At 49.8% G+C, this 17,781-nt stretch overlaps 2 protein-coding genes across 4 annotated transcripts in view; one reads left to right on the top strand and one right to left on the bottom strand.

Moving 5' to 3' along the window:
- The window catches only part of LOC310888949 (uncharacterized protein), a 389,701-nt gene that overhangs the window by 216,228 nt on the left and 155,692 nt on the right, over window positions 1-17,781 (bottom strand). The window lies entirely within an intron of this gene.
- The window catches only part of LOC310888945 (zinc finger and BTB domain-containing protein 7C-like), a 53,385-nt gene continuing 38,055 nt past the window's right edge, over window positions 2,452-17,781 (top strand). For 2 of the 3 annotated variants that reach the window (XM_083852603.1, XM_083852602.1), the window contains exon 1: window positions 10,682-12,292. In XM_083852603.1, the coding sequence (XP_083708729.1) occupies window positions 12,162-12,292 (131 nt within the window). In that variant the 5' untranslated portion in view covers window positions 10,682-12,161. Of the gene's footprint in view, window positions 2,525-10,681; window positions 12,293-17,781 lie in introns of those variants that run through there. The other variant, XM_083852605.1, reaches the window with a different exon arrangement.

Here is a 17,781-nt window from a genome sequence, read left to right as displayed (position 1 = left end):
GATGGGTGTCCTTGCAGGTGAGGTGGGCACCCAGCCAGGCCCTGAGCTTTCCAGCCCTTGTCTAGCAAGGCAGCATCCAGTTCACCCGCCACCAGGGAGAACATGTGGGAGGCCGCAGGAAAAGGAAGAACAAAGGTATCCACCTCTACACTGAGTTTGCCACAGTGTGTGCTGAAATCCCTCTCTTGGCAGTGGAATTGTGGGGATCCATCCATCCATCCACCCACCCACCCGTCTGTTTATCTATCTATCTGTCTATCTACTCAGATGGTTTCCAGACCATGGGCATGAGGCATTCTTCCACGTGTCTCTCTCTCCCCTGTTCGCAACAGATCTGACATTTGCTCGTGTCAATGGCAGAGACTCTGTTGACTTCCACAGTGCAGGGTGTTGTGCTTGTCTTCCATCAGCAGTTCATTTAAAACACAGCCAGCTCCTGAGTTCTGTTGCTTCAGCTTTCTTCGTCAAAGCACTTTATAAAAAAAAAAAAAAGACTAGAATACCGAAAGTGGCAGAACCTGGCAAAAAAATGACAATGATATGAACAACAACAACAACAAAAACAACCAACATCCCAATCTATTCTGGTGAAGCAGAGATAAGACAACAGCCTCCTTTTTGTTTTGCAGTTCACAGATATTGTTATTCACACCTGAAATCTTTTACTAAAAATTTGGCATAATTTCTTCCACTTGGCTGAAAGTGTTCACCCAGGTGACTGGAAGGCAGAGTTAAAGTGGCTTCATCCTTCCTGGTTCTTTGAGAGGTGATTGCTGCAGAAGAGGTAGGGTCAGTGGGCTGGGGGCTGCAGCCTGCATTTCTTTGCCTACCCCATCTACTGGTGCGAGCTAAATAGTTCTCTGCTATCAGAATTATTTATTTTGACCTGTCATTAAAGATATTCATGCATCAGGGTGAAAGGTGGGAATGAGCTATGCTTTGTGAGTTTTACAAGCCCATTTTGTATTTGTCTCAGTGGTGCAGGAGCAGTAAAGAGCTCTGTGCTAGTGCCTGTTATAAATGAGTTTTGGAAGAGGGTTTCTGTCTGATAGTCCATCTAAAACTGTGGGGAAATGCCATTCTAAAGGCTGTTAAAACACAATTGCTCGCTGATTTACACAGTCAAAGAGTGCCTCTTTAGTATGAGATGTATGCCAAATAAAAGCAGTTCAAGTGGTGCTTTTAATAAATAGATAATGGAATGGCATTTTATCTTCTGCTTTAATCCATTATGTTGGTGTAAGGTGGCATATCCCTCTGATAGATTTGGCGATAACAACCCGAAAGTCGAACCGCTCTCTTTGTATCTCTCGGAGGCAAATTGCACGCTGCTGAAAGGCACTGGCTGCGTGCGGGGGCTTCTTGGCCAAGCCATGGTGACCACGAAGGGTAGGAACAGGCAAGCTGATGCAGGGACAGGTCATCCCTGCCACCTTGTGAGGTGGTATGCCCTGTGTCGTGTGTCTCGGTGCTGGGGTCCCCTGCGCCCCCAGCTTGCCATGGCTTTGGGTGGGAAGGGAGCGGAGGTGGCTCTGCCAGAAGCTCCTCTCCAAGGAGGAGCCAGGAAGCTACGCAGAAAGGGGCAAATGGGCTCATGGCAGCCCCATCCCATCCCACCCTGCCCGTCTGTGTGGAGGAGCAGCCTGTGATGTGTTTTAGCTCCTCTCCTAATGCAGTTTAGCAGCTGGGAATGAGGAGAGCTGGCACCACGTCAATACTGAGCTCTCCAAGGACCATCTGTGAGCGAAGGGCAATGAGAACAATTACCAGCCAGAGGAAAAAATCACCAAGAGAGGCTGGAAAAAGCTGGGGGGGAGGCATTTAGCCAAGTAGAGGCAGCAAAAAGGGGACAGTAACATCTCTAACCTAATGAGCGGCCAGCACGTCGGATGCTTTTCATCTCCTTGTCTCCTAACACAACCTGCTGAAGGAGGCAGCCATGCCCATGAGAAAATGCTCCCACAACTGGTTGCTTCTGCGAAACTCGCTGCTGCAGGATGTCTCCAAAACCAGGAACTCAAATAAGGCTCAGATATTGTATGGGAATGGCAAAGAAAGCAAGAGCTATCAGCTCTCTAACTAAGCAGGCAGACATGAGATTTGGAAGGGGGACTAAACCTCCCTGGTCAGGGTTTATAACAATCCTGAGCTAGCTGGGGGTTGAGAGCACCTTCCTGGAGGCCCAGCAGGGGTTTGGTGCATCAGCCTGCGGCGTTTAAGGCAGTCACTGGACCCTGGATCTGACCTAAAGCTGTGATGCCAGGTTGTTTGGGCTCTTCACATCGCTGCTGGCCTTGTCCACACAGCTTTTCTCCAGGGAGCTCTGCCAGCGGGGAGAGTGGCTTTGAAGCTCTTCCCAGGGTAGGGAAGAAACCAAGAAAAGAGCAGACATTTCCTACAGTGTGGGAGTAATCTGGCTGGACCACTTGGTACTCCCACAAAGGCTGGTGAGATGGCACAGCATGGAGGAAGGCTGTAAAGGAGGGAAGAGAAGTAATCAAAGCAGAAGGTGATTAAAACCCAGGTGAGGCAGCAAGCAAGGATGGGCTCAAGGCAGGGAGAACATCTGGCAGGGCTCCATGGGGAGGGGGTAAGCAAAGGGAGGTAGGAAATGAAAACAGGGCTGTGGTGAAGGTCAAGCATAACTGCGAGGCTTTGGGAGCTGGGAGTAATGCTAACCGAGTTGCTGCAATTGCTGCTCCAGGGAGGGAGGGTGGGAGGCAAATGTTGATTTGTTAAATGTGTGGAAATAAATTGGTGTATAAAGCTGTGGCATTTGTTTCCCCAGTTTGAAGGTGAGGTCTGCATCTGAGCCTGCTTAGGCTAATGTTAACAAGGTTTGCATTTTTTTGAGCCTCAATGACAGCCTTCCCTGCACAGAAACTCCCTGACTCTGTAATGCCTCCCACTGAAATGAAAGGTGGACTTAAGATGGAGACACTGGAGCAGGTGTTGCTTTCCTGACCAGCCTCTTAGTCTTTTTGTGCCTCCTTTCTCCTGCACTCTAGGTGCCCACAGGGGTTAGACAGCAGGGTAAAGACGGACCCTTGCAGCAAGCCCAAAGAAGTGAAAGCTCCTCCTTGCTCACATTTGTGCACTCAAGGCTCACCGAGCACAGCAGTGGTGACCCCAGCCAGCTGCTTGCCTGCTCTGCTCAGATGGCTGCTTGGCCTCTGCTGTTTTTGTAGCACGTAGCTGATTTATCAGCAGCGATGTTATATTTGCTTCCAATAAGAAAATGCTGAATATTGGGGCTGGTATTGAGCCTTCTGAAATCCCCCTGGAAACAGCCCGACTCCCCCATGACAACTATTTGCAGAGATCAGATCTGAAGCCCCTGCACATGTGCTTTATTGTTGTAATACAGTGCTCAGTTTTTAATCAGGATGCCATGCCATAGTAAATCAAATGCCTTACAAAAGCCTATGTATATTATCTCTAGGCAATTATCTTTATTAACTGAACTTGTAATCTGCTCGGAGAACAAAATCAGCTTTGTTTGACATGATGTGTTTTCTGCAGGTCCTCTCTGGCTGGCATTAACTGTGTTCCTGTCCTTTAATTTCTCTTTGGTTGCTTCTCAGGAGCGTCCCCATTATTTTATCCATGACTGATGCCATTCAAGCCAACCTGCTCGTCAGGCCATCCCACTTGCCCGTTTCGCAGATCCGCGTGGCATTTTGCATTCTTCCTAGATCTTCCCGTTTTCCAAGATTTATTAAAAATTAACATCAGCAGGGCAGAGAGCTTCTCAGCCAGCTGTTGGAGGGCTCTTGGGAGCAAGCTATCCAGGCCTGCTGATTTAAAATTGTTTATCGCTAGTAGATGCTGTTTAACAACCTCCTTGGTTACTAATGGACTGGAAAGTACTTAATCCTCCTCATGTGATACAAGCATATCATCCTGCTTCTTTCCAAATGCAGAGCAGAAATATTGATTGAACACTTCTGCCTTTTCTGCATCATTACTTTTCTCCCCATCTGAGCCTGCACTACTGATTTATACAAAGGCATTATAATATTGCCAGGATTATTTGCCATTCCTTTCCATATGCATCTGAACATCTTGTTAGCTTTGGGGCTGCCACTGTGCGTGGAGCAGAGGTCTCCCTCATGCTGTCTCTGCTGCTGTCAGGTCCCTCCTTGGTGTGACACAGTCAGTTTAGGACCATACGTCTTAATATCTCTTTTCACCACCCCTCTCTGTGCCAACGTACCAATTTTAGGTTAGTCTTTCGTGGGTGTGCAACTCCTCATCTCTGTTTGTACCTGTTTGCTCTCTCCCTGGCCTGTTTCTTTCCCCCCATCTTACCTCCCCCTCTTCTTCTCCTCCCATTTCCCTGGCTCCTCCTTGCTCAGGGCTTCTGAAATAATAACTGAGGGCCTCCGGGCAGGGACAGAGGTGCTGGAGCAGGGATGGCCAGCCCGTTTGTGCTGGGGCAGCGTTATTGCAGGGGTTTCTCCTGCAGGTAGCAGAGCCCTGGAATGAACACACAAGTGCCTTCATCCCCATCTGCCTCCTCATCCTCATCCTCCCACCCCTGGACAACTGGAGATTGCCTGTCCTTGTTAGCAGCTTGGCTGCTGCGGTATTGAACTCCCGTGGGACTTCTGCCCTTTTAAATATCAATTTATTCCAGCACCGCTTCTTCTGTCAGCTCAATCTCATCAGGGCACCAAGGCAGAATGGTGCTAGCTGAAGGCCTCCCTCACCGTCCTGGTGGTGAGAGCCAGGCAAGAAAATCACGGTTTTCCTCAGCGATGCTCTTATCCCCTTAATTGCTGCTGATTCAGCAAGGTGGGAGGCGGCAAGGGACTCTCACCTGCAATTACTATCATTGCACGCTGTGCACACGCTCGGGGGCAGCAGCCAAGGATGCCTAGGAGGTGACAGCCCAGCCACAGCACAGGCATGTCGCTTTGGGTTTGTTAATGGATTTGGCTGAGAATTTCCTCTAGTGCTGTTCGTGGCACTCCCCTTAGCTGCAAGACCACACATAGCTGGTAACTGAAGAGGTTATCGTACAGATACCCTTTCTCCTGGGAGTCCAGTGTCGTGCTCTTGAAAAGGCAATCCAGTTACAAGTAGTGGCTGGAGCTAGGACCTAGGATCAGGGGTTGGGTTGGGTTTCCTGGCCCTGGGTCTGCAGGATTTTGCTTTTTTTCTTGTTTAATTGTAGAAAAATGGAGCCTGGCAGTGAAGTCTGGGGGTACTGAGGTGTGGCGTGGGTGGCAGCAATGGGATGCTCCCAGAGGTGATTTGAGTTTTTGGCTCTGTGCCAATTCTGGCTTGTTTTCCTTCAGTCACCACCTCTCAGCAGCCCCTGCCTTCCCCAGAAAGGTGAAAAATGAACAAAAGGCTGCCAAAGCAGGCACTGTGCCTTTGCATTCTGCTTTTCAGCTGCAAATGCCCCAGGCATCGATGCTGAGCATCACCAGCACCCCAGGAGAAAGCTAAAAGTAACCCTTTGTGTTTATAATATATATATAAATAACATACATGCATATAATAATAATATACATATATACCTAAATAGCACACCTCCAGAGCAGTGGGCTTACAGGGTACATCCATACACTATTCCCATATTTCCATGGTGCTGGGATTGACAGCAATTCCCAAACACTGTGAGGTGTTACAGTGGAGTGCTGTCCAGGGAGTTGTGCAAACAAGGGGACTCTGAAACGTCTTCACTTGTTTTGTCTAAGGGGAGGTCAGGAGCTGACTTCTAGCCTTCAAGTCCTCGCTTTGGGCAGAGATTTCTGAGCGCCGAGCTTTGTTCTGGCAGAAAAAGGTACAGAGGGGTTTGATGGTCAGACACTGAAGCTAGGCACATTCAGGAAGAAAAAAAAAAAAGATGCAAACTTTTTAGACTAATAAATTGCTTTAAACACTTCTAAGGATCAGGGCAAGCCCCTTACAACCAAGATTGCCTCTGCCCCTCTGTGCTTGGAGCAAGGACCTTGGTGCAGAAGCTACTGGGAGAAGCAGATTGTTTTGTATGAAGCTGGAGGGCATAAAAGTCTCTTGAGCTTGAAAATATCGGTATGAAATAAACTTGTTCTGGAGCCTAGATTTTCTGTGAATGGCAGTCTGAAGTCTCTGCACATTGTTAGGATGCGTGTTAAAATAACAGGGGCTGAGTATTAAGAGGAATGGGCAAAGGAGGCAAATGTTCTGTAAAGTTTGGAGAAATGAGGAGCAGGACACTTGGGGAGCAAGGAGTGAGCTGTGAAGGAGGAGGCAGCACCGAAGGCAGATTGATCAGCTCTGTTCAGCATGTGCAGCGCAGGTCCTCCTTCCCCAGCGTGTGAAAAGAGAGGAAATAAAAGCCTGGCTTTTTCTAAGAAAAAGAATGACCCGCAATGTCAATTTTCTGTGGAAAGAGCAGTTGAATTCGGTGTTTGCCTTTCTCACTCCATCCTGCTTCAGCACTTGGCTGTGCAGCCAGGCTGGCCGGCAAGCAGATAATGAATCTGCCGAAATGTGGTTATTGATATTGCTGAGATCATTATACCGAAGGGTCTTGTGAGCTTTCCCATATAAAAGGGCATTTTTCAGAAGGTTGCGGTCATGACATAAACAGTTTCATTTCATATGAAATCTCGGCTGGTGAAGTCCTCAGCCCGGGAGCACTTCTTAAATACATTATCGGGAAGGTAAATCAGGTCAGCCGCATATTTTTTTTCAGACAGGAGAAGCAAAATGGCTCGTTTGCCTCTCACTGTTAATGCAATATTCTGCAAGGGCCTATGGCCTGATCCGCAGCTTTTGAAAGCAGATGAGATTGTTTCCACCTACATCAGGGAGCTTCTGCTAAGTTGCTCATTCCAGGGTAAGGATAACTTTCAGGGCTGTGGAAATGAAAGCAGAGGGTGAGCAACCCACAAGAGCCGAGCTGTGATGAGAGCCCTGAGGCTGGCAATTTGCTTGGTCCCACAGGTGGGATGATGTGGACAGACCCAGAGAGGCATCATGCCTGATTTTGTGTGAGAGCAAAGGAAAAATAGCTGCTAGAGAAATTGCAACGCAGGGAACACATTTCCAAAGCTGCATGTAGCAATTTCACTAGGGTGGTGAATTGTGCAAGGCAGTTTGAAGTGATTGCAATGGAAGTCAGCTGAAATCTGGAGCTGTCACTAGGATTTGGGTCCTTGTGGATATCCTCCTCTGTTTTGTCCCCTGGCAGATTATATTTGTGTCACTTAGGTTTTTATCACCATCTCACATTTGCTCTGGGATGCTGGGAAGGTTTCTTTGGCATTGGGGATGGTGATATTTGTAAAGGGCATCTCTGTCCTTTGTCCAAGAAGCCCCTTGGACATCTTTGGAGGGCTTCATCTCACCCAGCTTCATCTGTCCTGAGGGTGCCTGGTCTGGGGGGGGGCATCAGTGAAGGGACAGGTACCTCCAGTAAAACTGTGCTGCTCCATCAGGCTCTGTGAAGTGGCCCCACATTGTGTCTTTTACTATTAATGTGTGCGTACTGTGTGCAAAGTGAGAGTATTCTGAACAATACTGAAATAACGTCCACTTGTGCTTAGGATTCATCCTGTGGCCATTTATATTTAGCAACCCTTGCCCAGCCCTGCACAAACACGAGCCGAAGTGGACCTGAAAATCCTTCTTGACAAAGAGGAAGGGAGGACTGAAACATTAAAACCAAATAAAGTGACCTGGCTCCTGCCTTCAGGCGCATATCATCTAACCAAGTAATCCAGCAATGCATCAGGCATTTAGATAGGTGTGTGCTCAAGGAGTTAGGTGTGCGTGCACTTTATCTTCAGTGTTTTCCAAGGGGAGCAGGAGCTGGTATTGTAGGGTGTGTGAGCCCTCCTCATGCAGGGCTCACACACCCTACACTGTCCTGGTGAGAGTGATGTGGCCCTGATCATCAGCACTGAGAGCAGCCAGAATCTCAGCCGTGCTGGTGACATCTTTATTTCAGGAGAAGGAGAACCAGCTGGTGCGTTTGGCCTGCGGCGCCTCCCCAGAGGAGTGCCCTTGGCCCTGCGGGGCAGGGCTGAAGGACGTCAGCCCACCAGGCCTTCCACGTCCCAGCCCGTCACTCTTGGAGCTGGCCTTTCTCCCCTGCTGTGCCAGAGATCGCCCCTCGCCCACTGCTGTCCTCACATGCCTGTGCTCTGCACCACATTGTTGTCATTCCCGTGGTGATTCCCTGACACTCAGTGCCCCAGGGCTAGTGCTGGTCCCTGCGGGAGCTCTGAGAGCTCCACTGAAGCTATCGGATGGAGGGAGATCCCATCGTGTAGCCTCATGTACAGTGTGTGTGCGCATGTATATGCAGTATCATCCTGGCTGCATCCAGGCCTGTTCCCTCAATAGAACCTGAGCAGAGTTCATTTCTCCGGGACACCCCTGGGCAGCACAGATGGACCTGTGGCCCTCACTGATGCTGGAGCCTCATCAAGCTCCACCGTGAAGCACGTGAGGTCCCGTAGGAGCAATCCGATTATGGCCATTACAATTCCAAATGAGACACACTGCAAAATCATGGGACTCCAGCTAGGTGGTTTCAGCAACACACTTAGCCAGCACCTTTTTTCACTGATCTGCTTCCGAGCTTTGAGTTTTTTGGCTGGGACTGTTCTGGCCACAGCTATCATCCGGTTTGGTTCAGGCTCTGTGTAAGTGGGGCTGCCCGATCCGCAGCGTGCACAAAGATGTGAGCCAGCCCCTCGCTGGAAACAGCTCCTCATCCACAGCACATGGGGCTGTTAGCAAGGAAACCCTTTTTATGGTTCGTCTGCTCCCCAGTGTCCACAGTTGTATTTTAAAGATGAAAAACTGGCAGCGATGCGTCCACTTTCCTAAAGCAGATGGGTCATTTCCCCATCGTCCTTTTTCCTGTCCCAGCTGAGCTGGTGGCAGCTCGGCATTGAGGTGCAAGGCTGTGGGCTCTTCCCTCCACTTACTTTATCACCTATAAAATAAGGCCAACATTTGGAAGCACTTAGGCACAGCTTAACTTTATTGCCTGGGTAGCAGTAGTGAAGTTAATGGGGATGTGCACCATAGCAAACAGAAACGTGCATGTGTGGGGCAGACACTTTGGAGAAAACCTCGCTGGGCTTGTCAAAGTTTCCGGTTTGCAAGCAGTTTCTGTGAGATTTGGGGGGATATTATGTTGCTGGGTTTTATTTCTTACCAAAATTCACCTGTAGATTTTTTTTTTTTACTGACATGTTTTGACAATAAAATAAGGATGTTTAAGAAAAAAAATATTTTCCTTTGAAAAATATGACTAGTGCAGGAAATCTTGCAAATATTACAAAAAAATACATTGGAAAATATCTCCTGGCTCTCAGGAAGTTGGATTCCCTGAGACTGATTATTGGGCTCCAGCTAGCAAAAGTTTAAAACTGGCCTGAAAAACTCAGTTTCAAAAGGAAGCTGCAAAATTTCACAGAACGTTTCTGCAAATGTATTCTTTTTTTAAAAAGCTAGAGAGAGCCAAACTGTGTCAAATTTAATTTTGCCCATGAAAAACTTTACATTTGATGACCCCTTCGTTTTCTGATTGGGCAGCCACCCTTTAAGCACTCTTTCTTCAGGACATCTTTCTATCCAATATACTCACAATTAGAGCTTTCCCATGGGACTTCAGGGCCGAATTGGGATTTGCAGCCTCTTCTAGGATTTCTTTTGCTGAGTGTTTTCTGTTACGCCTGTGATCTGCCCAGCCGAGGTGGGGTCTGCGAGAGCCCTTCCTTCTCTCCTTCTTTCTGCTATTCTTATTTCACACCCTGTTAGAAGCAGTTTATTCTCTCTTCCCTTACAGACTAGGAGACCCATTCATCCCTCCATCAGTGGTGATCAAAAACCGGGAACCAATTTCACACGGAAAATTATTTCCAGGGTTCAGTGGGGACCCATTTTCCACAAAATAGTCCACAGTGTTTTTGTACTCAGAGTCATTGCTGAGATGTTTCATTTGTCACTGTCTGCCCTCCAAGTGTTTTGCTATATGAAAATGTTGGTTTTGGCTTGCAGGAATTTGGGGACATTTTTAATAAATGGACTGGGGACATTTCCATACATGCCGATTAAAAACCACCCTGGGAAATTTCACGACAAACGATGTACTTCAGTAGCATGGGATGGAAGTAATTGTTTCTCCAACAGATTGGCTTTTGTGGATTGACGGGAGCAAGCCGTTTTGATGGAAAAAATAACAGCTTTTGTGGGAAGAGCTGCTTGGGTCTAATTTAGAGCATCCCTGCTCTGGCCCAGGGTTGTTTCCTTCTTTCAGGCCCTTCAGTTTCTCGTAGCAAACACCCTCAGTCCCACATCTCCTTGGCTGCAGCCCCCAGGAGACTGCCAAGTGCGGGACAGCCGGAGCAGCAGGAAAAGCAGTGGGTGGCAATTTGCGTTCCTCTCCGTGCCACCTTGGCGGCCACTGGATGTTGCCCAAGTTTTGCTTTGCCCTTATCTGGGGCCAGACACGTTGTTTGCACTGACTTCATGTACTGATTTACCCAGACACTCCTTAGAAATCCAGCAGCCAAAGGAGCTGCAGATAGTGGTTTGAGTGTGGGGATGGAAGTAGCTTTTTTTTTTTTTTTTTTTTTTGCTATAGACCGAGAGAGGGTGTAATAAGTTTCAAAAGTAAGCATGCTGTGAGCAGGCAGTTCTCTCCAGCTGTGTCTGGGAGTGCCGGCCTGCCCTGGGCTATCTTACACTTGATTTTGCCTCGTGTTCCAGAAAGATTCCCTTTGTATAAACAATTTTGACTCGCCTTTGGTTGTGATTTGGGTTTTCGCATGTGCCTCTTTAAAGTAAGGCCAGCAGAAAGGTATATGATGTGTAACTCGGTGTCCAGCTGCTCCCATCAGATTTATTGTGTTAACAAAAATCTGTATTTCCTCATTGTCATGATACCTTTGCCAGAAAGGAACTAGTATTTTATTACATGCGGTGTTTAACTTCATGCTTGGAGGTGGGGCTGTTGAATTTGGGGCAGAACCTCTGGAACGAGCCAATTTCTTTGGTCTTTCCCAAAAAGAGAGCATCGGGGAGCCCACCCCATCTCGCTGTGTGTCCCAGTGCCCCGCTGCCTGCATGGCACACTGCCAGGGCCAACCCCGGATGTGTCCCTGCCCTTGCCAGGGACCCAACGCCCCACTCTGAAAAAGAGGAAGGACCTGTACTGAATCCTGTTATTTCTCTCTCAACACCATGACCAAGCTCGTAGGGTTGTGTGCATGCTGGGAAGCCGTGCCGGGCAAGGGCAGACTGTATCCCCACCAGCAGGGAACAATTCCTGCTCCACAAAGCCCTGCTGGGGCGAGGCGGCATGCTCCAGTGAGCCAGGCAGCGGCAGTGTGGTGATGCCTCTGCCAAGAGGGCTTCATGGAAGGGGATGGGCCCTGCACAGGTGCAGGACGGGTTCTCTGCAGCCTCCGGGCTACCTCAGGTGGGCAGAAGGTGGCTTCCCGAGCCAGGCACTGTGGGGCTGGCTGCACTGCCGGAGCTTTTCCTTGGTTTCTCTCCACGGGTAAGCTGAGAAGCCCTACACAGAGCACTTGGGAAAGGGATTTTGTGCTTCTCAAAGTCACTCAGCGCTTGCACCGAGCGCCCAGCTTGGGCTCTGATCCCTGGCACAGCGCTGCAGCTGGGAGCTTGTGTAAGCAAACCCACCTCTGAATGTGCCTTGCCTTCCTCTGCGACCTTGCTTGTGTCAGATGAGCAAAAAACCACAGGTTTTTAGTTAAATTACATACAGCTCTTTTCCAAAAGACAAAAGGATTTGACCCGTGTTCAGGCAGATGAAGCATGGCTTGCGGGGGGATGTGGGGCAGGGTGGTGGGAGCTCACCCACAGCTTCCTACACCCGTGCCTGGCTGGGGGTGGCCCGAAACATGGTCACACCACGTGGGAAGCAGAAAGGATGCGATAAGTCCGCTTAGAAAAATGGGATTAAAAAAAAAAATCTTTGCAAAGAACTTGGTGTGCTTGTTTAAAAAGGAAACATGAAAAGATCCTGGTAAAATTGGTCCACGTCCCGTGTGCTGTTTAGACCTTAATAGTACAGGTGGACGAGGAGGGCTCGGTGCCAAATACTTCTGGTTTAGAGGGAGTGGTGGGAGCGAATTCTCATAACCGCTCCTAGAAAGGCTTAACTTTCCTCACACAAATCAATGACAATCTCCACTCGGCTGCAGACACCCGGGCAGCAGCCTCACCAGCTCCGACTACAACAAAGCAGCAAGTTTTATGATAGGCAGTGCGCGGCGAGGGGAAGGCGAGGGTCGGCATGCGGAGCAGAGAGGTGGGTTGGATGCTGTACTTTTCCACGTCGTGCCTGGTTTCCAAAAGATCTGATTTTTTTTTCTTTTTTTTTTTTTTAATCCTTTCATGGCTTCCGCAGTTTATTTAAGTGAGGGGGAGCAGCCTGAAATTCATGCTCAGAGACTAATCGTGTCCTTTTCAAAAATCGCCCCGGCTTGTTCAGCTCTGTGCAGCAATCCCCTGCAATAATCTATCACCATTTACACGCATTTTTAATTGCTGTTTCAACTCACCCCTGTGATCCTCTCTCTGATTTACTTGTTTGGTATCTTGAATCTTTACCAAGTCCGGAGATTTTGGCTCCGTATCAACACCTATACAGTACGGCTTCTCAGTTTGCGGCGTTTCTTCGCAGGTCCGTTTCAGTTATTTGTTTGTTTGCTCTAGATAGGAAGGATCAGCATGAAAACACATCTGTTAATACCTCCTTCTGGGTAGGCAGAAGGGTGCTGAAGGGACAGGTGATTAATATTTGTCTTGGTTTTTCTAAGGTTAATTTTGTTCCAGTTGTTCTGTACAGAAAGCTTGCTGAAAAAAATAGTTAAAATAGAAATATTTTAATAGCAGGTCGAAAAAAGAAATAGTTGAAGCAGACTGCATGCTCGGGCAGTACGGGTTGGCCCTGCTGCTGGGCACAGGGCTGGAGCTGGGGCTGGCACAGCTCAGCCTGCCCTGCTCGCCCCCTGCCCCACAGGCAGCGGTGGCTGGGCGGGGACACAAGCAGGGCTTCGTCCCGCACCCGGGCATCCCGGCAGCAGCTCGGGCTGGAATTCCAGTCTCTGTCTAGAAGTTTTTGCTGCTTTTTTAGCGAAGAGGACACCCCCAGATGGCATGTTTTACCCTGCTAGGCTTTAATATTTTTAACAGATCCTTCTTAAGCGTAAATTGCTGTGCTGTTTCAACAGCACAAGGTCCCTCCCCAGTTCTGGAAGCTGGAATCTGTCTACCAACCCTCCTGGGTGATTCTCACAACCACACCACGGATAGGAACAATGGCAGTGAGCTGAAGTTTTGTTTAAGGTTTGGCTGAATTAAAATCCAACAGGAGGAATGTGCTCTGCAGGGGAGGAACCGGTGCTTGGAGGTCTTGGCACTGCTTTTCCAAGTGCATTGCGTGTGCGGAAATGTTGCCTTTGTGCAGGGCCCCGGAGCTCGTCCTGCCCCTGCAAGGGTCAGGGCAGTCACTGGTTCGCCTGGCTGCGATATTTGAGGGGGATAAGACTGCATGTGGTGGTTTTCCCTTCCTTTCTGCTTGGTGGTTGAAGACTGGAGGTTATGGAGGGGCTGTGCCGAATGGCTCCAGTGGCCAAAGGCAGTGGGGCCGCCGAGTCCCAGGGTGCAGATGCTGGGTGATGGCCAGCAGAGCTCTGCCCGCATCTCCAGCTCCTCCTGATGCACAGCAAACCACCTGGGGCTTCTCGGCATTTCTCCTAGGGATCTGCCTCAGGGTGGCCAAGTAAATATCTGCCCACGTGGGGACAGCGGGGTTGGCTGGTGGGTGTGTGGGGCTGGAGCCCAGCAGCAGCCCCGTGCCCTGAGCAGCTGCGGTGGCTTTGTCAAAACCCATCTGTGCCTCCCTCCGCCATGCCTGGTGTCCTCCGCGGAGCAGTGACCTTACGCACTCAAGGCCTGATCCTGAGCAGGTTTCCTCCTCTGAGTCATCCTTAGATATGCAGCTGGTTTAATTGAGGTGGGCTGCCTCTTGTAGGGAAGGGGCTGCATTTTCAGGCTCTGTTTCTTCCCTCGTGCTCTCTGTCCCACTTCCTTGACTTCCTTACAACATGTTTGATCATACGCAGCCCTGCAGAGGACATTTGAAGCCTGTGCTCCCGATCAGGTGGGGTCCAACACCCACTTTCCACTGGTGCTCGGTGCTGTTTGCTCAGCTGCCAGGCAATGAAGAGTCAGACCTGGCGTGTTAGAGCACTGAGCAAGCATCAGCTGTGAGAGCCTGGGGTTTTCCAGCGAGCCTGGGGCTGGCCAGCACCTAATTCTCTTTGCCTCCTTTGAAATTCCTCCTCTAATTAATAAGTGGCAAGTTTCACTCACATAATTCCAGAGCTATTGCTTTTAATTAAATAGCAGCTATTAAAATACTTTCAGAGTGCTGAAGTCTCTCTCCCCAGTGCGTAGTCCTTATCATTTTTCCATTCAGTGTAACCAATGGAATGGTTTTATAAATTCAAAAATCATTGGGAAGTGACCCCACAGACCTCAGTGGCTGGGCACTGGGGTTTGGGAGGGCTTTTTGCCCTTGCTGAAGGATGGGGATGGGGGCAACATCGGGATGGTGCGGAGGGAGCCGATATGGGTCAGCGAAGGAGCTGTGACGGTTGTTTTCCTTTTCCTGTGAGCTTCAGAGATGAATAGAGGGAGGGGATGTGGGGCCGGGATACTTGTGCCAAGAGAGATTTGGAGGCATCTTTATATTAGTCAGAGCTTTTTGATTCCTTACTGAAAGTGTGCGCCCAATGCCCGTTGCTCATAAGCCTGTGTAATTTTCAAGTGTTGCTCATGGGAGCAGCTTCCCTTCATTATGCATTTATTTCTCACAGCTGTTTAATTATTTTCTTCCTCATCCCTCAAAGAGATGTCCCTGCCCCTAAGGAACAGGCACGTGGTGGCCACGAGTGCTTTTCCAGGACACAGCTTTTTGGGGGAAGGATACCACATCCAGAGGTTTTGTGAGCCGTGGGGTGACAGCAGCCAGCTTCTCCCTCTCCCATCCACCTTCATGTCCGTTCCTTGGTGTGTCCAGTGATCTGTGTCCATGTGTCCAGCTTCCTCACCACAGCCAAGCCCATTGGCACCCCCTCAAACGCCCCTGCTCCTCCCTGCAGCTCTTCCAGCCCCTCAATTCTGTCTGCAGGGTCAGCTCCCCTGCCCCTAGGGCTGTCCTTGGGTTTGGGGTGCCCGGCCCCTGCAGCAGAGGAGGAGGGGACATCTCACCCCATGGCAGGTCCCCACGTTCTCCGTGTGGGTCTGGGCATGTGTGTGGACATCAGGACCATCAGATGACATCCACCTCCCAGGCTGTGGGGAGAGGCAGCCCGGCAGCAGTCCCACACCCTGCCCTGCCCAGCAGCGAACTAGTTTGGGAAGTGTCTCTGTGTTGCCGGCGGATGAGCCAGCCCGAGAGGAGGATGTCACTTTGGATCGAGCTCCTGGCACCACTGGGAGGAGGCAGGGTAGAGGGATGGAGGCCAGCCAGCTTCCTATCTATGCAAACAGCCCACACCCATGCTCGGTGTTTATCCCCGCTGAGCCCGTCACCATGGCATCTGGGCACCTTTTGCCAAGGTGAGCTGAAGCTGATGGAGCAGATCCACTGCCAAAGCCTCAGTTCTCTAGGCATGTCTCTGGGAGGTCTTTTGAGATCGGCTGGATCTTCCAGCACTGCTGGGGTGGTGATAACTCTGGTGCTGTGCTGGGACTGCTTCCTCCTGGAGAGGAGAGGAGAGGAAAAAGAAAACAGCAAAGAGAAAAGCAAGGCAGCATGTTTTCTGCAAGGTATTTAGCTGAAGGGAAAAAAAAATCAAGGAATCTTTTTATTGTTGTTGAGCAATTTTGAAATGGGAAATTTCCTCTCCTGCCCTGGGGGCTGTGGTGCCTGGGTGTGTGGGAGGCAGTGAGTCACCTGCTGGAGCCGGGCTCCTGCCTGTCCTCTCCCTTCCTGCCTTTCTGTCCGGCCTGGCGGGGCGCAGCGGGGGATTTCTGCCACAGCTGTGCTTTGTGCACGGAAATTATCAGTGTTTATGAAAAATGAGGCAGAGGGGTGGGACTGGAGATGTTGCTGCCTTCAAGCCAGAGCCAGACCAGGTGATGAAACTGGGGGCATCCTCAGATGAATTTGGTGCTTCCTGTTTCCTAGGGTCTGCCTGGCTATTGCATCGTGGCTGGTTTTGTATCTGCACCCACACCACTCCAAACAGGACTCTGAAGGTCCACCTGAGTGGGCAGCCTTCTCCATGGGCTCAGCTGTGCCATGGGCTTTGGAAGGCGCAAGGGAACAGGCATGTGAAGGTCTGAACACCCCAGGCAGCGGTGGTGATTTGCTTCCAAGGCAGCATGGAGGTGTTGCGGAGACCTGGCTGCTCCTCTGGCCACCACCACCACCGTGGGCTGGTTCCCCTCGCTGTCAGAACACAGCACTTCCTTGCAAGCCTGACTTGGGTTCATTTCTGGCGAATTCTGCCTTCTTAATCCTGTCTAAAGATAAATTAAAGAGATTAGCTCCTCTGTGCCTTAATTTCCCTGCATGTAAAGTAACTCAGTGATCATCTTCTGTGGGTCTTGGTCTGGTTTTGAAAGGACGTGAAGATCCTCTGGATAGAAAGTGGTGAAGTGAATGCCAAGTGTTATATCAAATCAGGATCACAGCTTTCCTGCAGGTTTTACACTCGTGGTTGCAGAGGAGCAGGCAGGTTGCAATATTTGAGCCTTTCCACTGTACACCACCATGCACTTTCCAAACAGTTTTGTTGCAATTAATTACAGTGTAATTAAACCAGAACAACAGTGCTAACTAAGGGCGAAATCTTGAGAAACAAATAGTGTTTGGGTTGATTCTGTAATTGCTCTGGGTTCCCCAGATACAAATTACACTGTCAGGGCTTCTGATTTATGGGAGAGCTATACATGCACAAATAACTCTGGGTGAGAGCACACTGGCTGCCTGTGTGGGCTGCAGGTTTGGGTGTCTGTGCCCCATCGGCCATCCTTGTGGGTGACCCCGTAAAGGTGCAGAGCTCTTCCCTTAATGTGGCAAAGCATCCCACAGCGAGCAGAGAGTGAGTGGCTCTTGCTTCCCCGCTCTGCATTGCTCCCAATGCTTCTCAGGAGGCAGTGCCACCTTCGGGGACACGGTGGGCAGAGGCCACCCTTGGGGGTCCAAGCAGGGGGCATGGCACAATCCAGTCCTTCAGGACCAGCTTTTTGGTGCCTGCAAAGTCCCTTGGCCGGGCTGTATGGCAGGTAGGCTGCGGTGCCCGATCCTACCTGCAGGTAGGTTGCAGGCCCCGATAAATAACGCTGGTGTGTGGTGACTCATCTGGTGAAGGTGACCTGTGGAGGGAATACAAAGAGGTTGTGCCCTTATCTGCCTCTCGGGGGGGGGGGGGGGGGGGGGGGTGCTTTATTTTAGAGATTTCTTTCCTCCGCTCTGGTTTCCAGCTGCAGAAGGAGTATCAGGCATTGTTGTCGCTGTTCTTGCAGGAAGTCTCTTTCAAGATTATAGAAATGGAGTGGGTGTTTTCTCACTTTTAATTAAGAGGAGAGAAGTTGTGACTTTTTAGCAAAGGAACCCTGCCTTACAACTGCTCGGAGGTCATTTGTGTTAATTCATGTCAACAAACACAAAGAAAACCCCAAAGTATTCGGACATTGCTGCCTGGCTGGAGATTAAAAATAGTGAGGTACGCTTCTAAAAAAGTCACGAGACCAAGTTAAAAAAAATGAGATGAGCTGCGA

The sequence above is a fragment of the Anser anser genome (assembly GCF_964211835.1).
Source record: "Anser anser genome assembly, contig: SUPER_W_unloc_7, whole genome shotgun sequence".
In the NCBI taxonomy this organism is placed as follows: Eukaryota; Metazoa; Chordata; class Aves; order Anseriformes; family Anatidae; genus Anser; species Anser anser.
This window is presented reverse-complemented; position numbering and strand designations above follow the sequence as displayed.